At 42.9% G+C, this 7,500-nt stretch overlaps 2 protein-coding genes across 2 annotated transcripts in view; both read right to left on the bottom strand.

Moving 5' to 3' along the window:
- ercc6 (excision repair cross-complementation group 6) overlaps positions 1-7,500 on the bottom strand; it is a 43,667-nt gene that overhangs the window by 11,654 nt on the left and 24,513 nt on the right. The gene's annotated exons all lie outside the window — the stretch shown is intronic.
- Positions 821-3,894, bottom strand: LOC134441244 (uncharacterized). The gene is made up of 6 exons (XM_063191473.1): positions 3,821-3,894; positions 3,551-3,737; positions 3,320-3,441; positions 2,952-3,180; positions 2,571-2,723; positions 821-1,187 (listed from the first exon to the last, which is right to left on the bottom strand). The coding sequence occupies exons 1-6, from the start codon at positions 3,863-3,865 to the stop codon at positions 916-918; spliced, it is 1,008 nt and encodes a 335-aa protein (XP_063047543.1). The 5' UTR covers positions 3,866-3,894; the 3' UTR covers positions 821-915.

The raw sequence follows: 7,500 nt of genomic DNA on the forward strand, positions 1-7,500 counted from the left end.
CACATCCAGCAGTTTTGCTGTGATAATTTACAAATTCTGAATATCATTCGTTGATCTTCACCCAGCCATCATGTTGGTGTCAAATAAGTTAATTTTCAATTAGTAGGGCTTACACACCAGTCTACTTGTCAGTGGTGTCATGTTTACAAATATAATGCACTATTTAGTAGAGGTGTCGAAAGTGAAAGTAAATTCATGGTGCAAGTACAATACTTGAATATATAGCTATTACACCGTTTACTCCATTCTAATGAGTCAGGTTTTTAGCGTTTTCCAGTAACAGTCTAGAACCCAGCACAAAATTGGTCCAGACAGTGAGGAGGCTGATAATGAGACGAGAAGCCTATAGGTCTGTTTACCCAGGCGAGTGTGTTGGAAGGAAGCTGTGTTTTGTTTCACTTTTGACACCTCCGACTGTTAGACACAACATGATAGAGTTCCTATCAAAACACATAGCAAGTCAATGAATAAAGAAAGAAACCAGCATTGCAAGAAACATTCTTTATTATCAACTGAAGGCAACGTTTCAGCCATAGACTTCAGCCCCCTGTAGGGCTGTAACAGTATTGTATCAAAAGAGAAACCGTGATAGTCACGATACTGAATCGCAAGCCAAGAACAAGGCAGTGTTGTGATACACTTACAAAGTACTCGTTCAATGTACCCTTCAGTGCAGAAAACAACCTTCAATGATAGTGCCTTCAAGTTTCAAATCCTCCCCATTTAACAGTTTTGTAACAAAACACTTAGTAGCAACTTTTAACCTTCTCTACCTTAAAATTATAGTTATTTTGTGTAAACAAGAGCATGGGGGAAAAAATTGTGCAGTGTATTGAGCCATAGGTCAAAGATTGTGATACGAATCTTGAGTTGAGTGCATCATTACAGCCCTACTCCCCTACTATCTCAGCAGCATCAAAGACCCTCTGTTGGACCTCTGAATCTTGACGTGTAGGTTTTCATTACATCTTCTTTGCTGGGTTTTGCAACCAAGGCGATATTGGCTGGCAAACGGGGTGTTCGAAGACGGGATGCCGGGTCTTTGTATTGAACTGTGGGATCCATGCGTCGCTCGAAGACTCTGTCCACCAGCTCTTGTCTGAACTCCTGGGTTGTTTTCTTGTACAAGGGCCTGGGGACCCATTGGCCTGAGTACTTCTGCATGACCACATTGACTCTTGGGACACCTGGAATTCAACATGAAAGGCAGTGAAGTATATGTGTAATATTAGATTTTTCATTATGTTATGCAAAGCACAATTTGTGGCCAAAATAAACTGACTATGACAAAGTCCACACAGCCCTGTTCAAATGCAGTAGCATGTTTAATAGGTGAATTTTAGAAGAAAAAAAAGGAGGCACCACTGTACCCTTTTTGAGGTGCTGGCCACTGCATTGAAACGTCAAAGCACATAAGACGCCTCACACTGCTCTGTTTTATTGCGGTGAAGTTTCAGCTGTCTGGCCTTCCCTTTTACACATTTTAGACTAAGCCAGTGGTTTTCAAAGTGGGGGCCGGGGGCCACGCAGGGATGCCAGGGAGGCCGTGGCAAGTTGGCAGGAAAAATATTGTGAAATCAACTCAATTTTATACATTTAATAACTTGGATATCTAAAATAAACCAAAAAATAAGCTAAACAATCCCAGTGGAATAATTCTTTCCTTTACAATGTTTACATATGTATTATGCTTTCTGTAGTACTTGAATGGGTTTAGGAATGCACCAATTCATCGAGTTGTGAAACAGGCAGCACAGAAAAAAAAGAGTGGCACGGCGCATATCAGGGGGGCCTTGGCTGGAATCTACCTGTAAATGGGGGGCCTAGACATGGTAAAGTTTGGGAACCCCTGGCATAAGCCACTTGCAAATAAAAAAAAACCTGCTGAATGCCTAAGCCCTTTTGGGGAAAAGGGGCCCTCTGCCTATTAAAAGACCAGTTCAGTCAATTTCAACATGCAGTTGTAATGCTCACAGTACCGGTACCCTGGACTTGTCAGTACCTGAGTTTTTTTTTTCTTCTTCTTCAGCCTTTTCCGAGACCTTGGTCATTGTAATGGGGGCAGCGCTTTGTTTAGATTTCAAAAAGACATTTTTTATTTATTCCCAAAATCATCCGAAAGGTGTCAACATCAGCATACAGCTAGCAAACAGTGGTACCTTTTGCAAAAAGGTTCGGAGTAGGCCTATGTTCATTAAAAAAAAGAAAGAAAAAGTAAACAAACGCTGCCCCCATTAGAATAGCTCATATCTCGGAAAGGGCTTAGCCAAAATGTGGCATCACCGGGTACTGACAAGTCAAGGGTAGCGTGAGCAATACAGCAGCATATTGAAATTGACTGAACTGGTCCTTTTAAAGCCTAAATATCTCAGCTTTAGAAGCAGACAAAAACACAAGATGAGCTGCATCTAAAAGCTAGGGCGTTCATTCAGCTCTAACAAACCCACAATTTTAATAGAAAAAAAAGTTGAATCTCCAGAGCCTGAAAGCAGCGTCAAAAGGTAACAACGCATACGCTGCATCAGGCTAAAATGGGTTAATTACAGGTGAGCATTGCATTTTTTTCTCACCTGCAGCCGTTTTATCCTGTTCCCGAGGTCTGGAGTGGTTTTCATTGTGGTCCATAACGGCCAACATGGTGCGTGCCAGCATTGTTGGATACTGGAAGTGTAGGCGTTTTGGACAGTATTTTAGCATGGCACTGTGAAACACCTCCAGTTGCCCTAGTAAAACAAAACAGAAACATATCGACAGAGATTTAAGAATAAAACTTTTGTGGAAAACTGCACACAAGCTGTAAAGAAGGCTAGTTGTTGTACTACTCAAAAACCATTTCATGGACACCAGACATCACTAATTTGTTATTAAGATATGGAAGTGTTGTATTCATAACTGTTAGTGGTGTCTTTGGAGGATTAAAGGGAAAATGACACATTGACAAAAAAACATACCCGTGTGCTTGAACAGGGTCATTTGTTCAAGGTCCTTCATGAGCCGTTTGTCCAACACCATTTCACGCAAGGATCTGTAGGCTGCGGAATCTTCAGACAGCCATTTTTTTGCCTCTTGGTGCTCTGGCGCCAAATCCTTGTGGTAGCACTGGTAAACACTGTCGTTGTCCTCCCAGCGATGGACCCCAGTGATGTGATGGAGGAGAGATGTCCATCTTCTGTGCAATTCCTGAAAACAGCATGACAGAGCAGATAGGATGTTGTATTATTGATGACTCTTACGATGAACTCGAAGATGGGGGGTGGGTTAGAAAGGCTTCATATGAAATAGCAATGTGTGTAAGCTGTAGGTGTGTAAGCTCATTTACCGTTGCATCTCCTTTTGAGGAGCAGCAGCTCCACCACATATGATTGGAAACACTCTTCACCCAAGGGCCAAGCTCTTTACCACCCCTCCTGTTGCACGCAGCAACCATCTTTTTCTTAATCCCTGAATTGCAAGTGCAGGTATATGTAAGAATAACTTACTGAAAATAATGGACCCAAAAAAGGCTGTACTTCCTAATTTAACATATGCAACGTATTCCAATAATACCAACCTTTTGCCACATGCCATGGGTCGAACTGGTGCATGATCTCCGGATACTGTTCCCGCATGATTTTTCTAATGGATGGATGTCTGTCTGTTGTCACTACCCTTATGTCCAGTCCTTCATCCAGAAGCCTCTCCAGCCCTTTTTTGAATCCTAGCGGCTCCATGGCAACGGAACTACTGGCTTGGGACACCTGTAGGTGGAAATAGCATTTAGTTTGACATTTCAAACAGAATAGAATTAAACAGACTACAGCTTTGTGTCCATTTGACTTACCTGAATGAGATCAAATGTTGCAATGAGACTACTAGAGTCATCCATGAAGGAATAGGTTGTGTATTTACTGGAGTGGCCAGGACTATCACTCCTCCCGTCTCCACAGAGCTGCACACCTTCACCGTCCTCTGTCTGGCATATGAGGCGGGCTGTGATGACTTCTTCCTGTTTTTTGTAAGCTTCTGCAATGACAGGGATGAGGTAATCTCTTTGCATGGCGTAGTATGTTTCACTGTGTGGTAGCTGCAGGTTCATCATTTCAGCCCAGTCAGCGATGTCTGTGTAGCTGGCCCCAGTGAACAGAGTTGCTGCTGCAGAAAGAAGGTTGTTGTCTGGCATTTGGCGTGATGTTGGACATGACTCCCATTTGCCACTATGTCCTTGGTTGCAGGTCCAGCTCACAGTTATTCGACTCCCGATTGTACGGACAAGCAGGTTGGCGTCTGACATCTGTGTACCACAGGTATGGCAGGTCTGGAAGAGCTGCATCAAATTTGATTCATTGACAACCCACTTTTTCTCCCTCCATCCTGTGGGACGCCCTGAGCTGCTGGTCGTACTTCCAGTGGTGGAGGTGGAGGGACTTGTCTCTGGTGCGAAACTGGTGTCCGTGGGATCTGGTGCAGGCTCAGACGACATGCTGACATCACACATTGACATGGTGCCGATGTCCATTGCGGACCTTTCAATGTCCTCGGTTTCCTATTATGAAAACAAACAAATGAATTACCCACCAAGTTAGTGTCCATAATCAACCATGTTTCGTTTGTTTATGTTTCAGTTAGTTACAGTGTGTGTATGGTGCAGCTTTTGAGCCTCCAAATGAGATGCAGCGGTAAATAGGCTTACACACCCGCAGCTTACTTGCATTGATGATTCATATATTAAGCCTTTCTGCACCATCCCCCCGCCCCCAACATCTTTGAATTCATCGTAAGAATTGTGTGTGTGTGTGTCTGACTCACATCAAAGATTAAACTTGTCCTTGTTCGGTCTGGAGGCAGAACATGTGGTATAACGGATGGAATCTACAATCAATCAAGATTTTAAAATGTTAGACATTCGCATTCAAGATACAAGATTATTTTTATTTGTCTTGCAAGAAATTTGTCTTAGACAATCACAACGCAGTCAGGTTACAAACAACATTTAGAACCCATGTATAAATGAGCCTATTCAAAATGCACAATGGGTATATCCATACATAGCATTACTAGACAGATGTCAAATAGCAGCTTGATTCCAATAGATTATTTGGTGTGGGGATGACAAAATGTGTACCTGTTCAGAAACTCTTTTTTGCTTTTAAGTGGCACTATATCACCTGCCATTTCATTACATTAATTTCAAGGAAAACATGCCTAGAAATTAACTATCTTACCAGATTTGTCCATGTTGGTGCCAGGGCACCAGATGGGCGAGTGGACTTTGTGGGACTGGTGAATGGGACTTTGAACTCCGCAGGCTTGCATTTCTGTGGGGTTGACTGGGGGAATCCTTCTGAAAGCGTGAATGAATCATCTTCACGTAGACCCGGTCCAGTGGCTCCAACCTCTTCCTAATGAATCATTCACACACACACACACACACACACACACACACACACACACACACACACACACACACACACACACACACACACACACACACACACACACACACACACACACACACACACACACACACACACACACAAATCTATTGCATTAATGGTAAGGGTAATGCAGCGAGGAAGAATTTGGAAGCAGTCACCTTTACTTTGAGACAATACACTGGCTGTGATTTGGTACTGTCCCTCTGGTACTGATGTGGTAAATAACAACACCACAACACTGGCCTCGCCTGCCAACCCTTCCCCCTAGCCAGGAACAGTAGGCCTACTGATTCTCTTGATTAACAGTAGAGACGTGTTACATTTTTTTTTTTTTTTTTAAATACTTCCAAGGACAGAATTTCGCTGCGTGGCGTCACGTCAATCGATAAACCATAGCCTGTCATTTATAACAGGAGATCTGGAATGATAGGCTACAGTATGGCTCGCGTGCCTGAAATGCACAGCATCGTAGGACGTGGAATAGTTCACTACACCATCACGTAAAATCACAACTAGTTCCTGCTGCTAACCCATTGCAACCTCAAGCAGTGCTACTACTATGTTACTCCTAATATTTCAAGACAGACCGATTTTTAACAGAAATAGAACATGTGCAGATATGCAGAGGATTATCATTATAGAATAGACAAGTGTAGCACAGCATCCATTTCTAATACATTTGGTGTGTTCGGCTACTTTTACTATTACTCCACGCACGCACCAACCTTTCTCAGGTGGGTTTAAAATAAATGTAAAACATACTTACAGCGTCCGGTGCAGATTGATTTTGTGATACTGGGGGAAAGACAGATGGTACGGCTGTATCTTTCAGGTGCCGCACTTTCAGCCGCGTAACCCTGTCGAGGGTCTCCACATAGTCAGCATCCACGAAATGTTCCGAACAAACACGCCATTTTCTTATTGAATCCACAGTTGTTGTCAAATCAAGGCCAAGAGCAACCAACCACTGTTCTGTTCGGCGTCTGTTTTTGCCTGTCGGAATTCTGTGCAACATGGTGCCGCCGTACGTCCTGCTCCTGTTCTCGCACCCTCTCACCACGCATATCGGCATGGTTAAACGATTAGCAGTTAACTGTTAAAAAATAAATTACAGCTTCAGTGATTGCCAACGAACACCAGCAACAACAGGACTGGTCTAATTTTGGAGGGACCCGTGGCTCTCTTCTTCTTCTCTTGTTCTACTACCGGAACTTCCGGAAGTATAAGGGAACTACAGTGTTGTTGTTGCATATTGTTGCGCAGCCGTTACCAGACTACACCTTTTCTGCCTTCGTTGATTATTACGCCAGCTCGAGAATATAGTCTTTGCTTAAACCAGCCGCCTTAATCGCATCGTTTCAGTTGCTGTTAATATAATTGTACCGTTCACATGCAGAAGGGATGGCATTTAAGTAGTGAAGATACCGGGAATCCAACGCAATATCTAACTATGAGCTATCGGGCATTAAGCTAACTGGTCTCGGCCAGATTCAGCAGTTGCGAAGAAGCACGCTACCAGCTGCGCCGCCAGACTCAGGGAGCGACTTGATCAACAGGAGAGAGGTAAAAATCATTTATATAACTCGGGGTGCGGAAAATAAGCTTATTTCCAAAAATGGGACGGTATCCCTTTAAAGGGACACTGTGTGAGATTTTTAGTTGTTTATTTCCAGAATTCATGCTGTCCATTCACTAATGTTACCTTTTTCATGAATACTTTCCACCAACATCAAATTCTAAGTATTCATTATGACTGGAAAAATTGCACTTTTCATACATGAAAAGGGGGATCTTCTCCATGGTCCGCCATTTTGAATTTCCAAAAATAGCCATTTTTGGCAGCAAAAATGACTGTACTTGGACCATACTAGAAAATATTTGTTTATTACTTTGTAAACTTTCATGTAAAGATCAAATTTGGCAATAGGCAGCCCAGTTTCAATGAGCAGCATAGTTGCAATACCTTTTTTGACCATTTCCTGCACAGTGTCCCTTTAAGTGCTCACTTGCAAACCTCTCGCGTTCATAACACTCAGAATTGCGCCAGCCGGTTCAAGATTAGGTTCAGGAATGAGCACCGCTACGG

Source organism: Engraulis encrasicolus, chromosome 24 (genome assembly GCF_034702125.1).
Source record: "Engraulis encrasicolus isolate BLACKSEA-1 chromosome 24, IST_EnEncr_1.0, whole genome shotgun sequence".
NCBI lineage: Eukaryota > Metazoa > Chordata > Actinopteri > Clupeiformes > Engraulidae > Engraulis > Engraulis encrasicolus.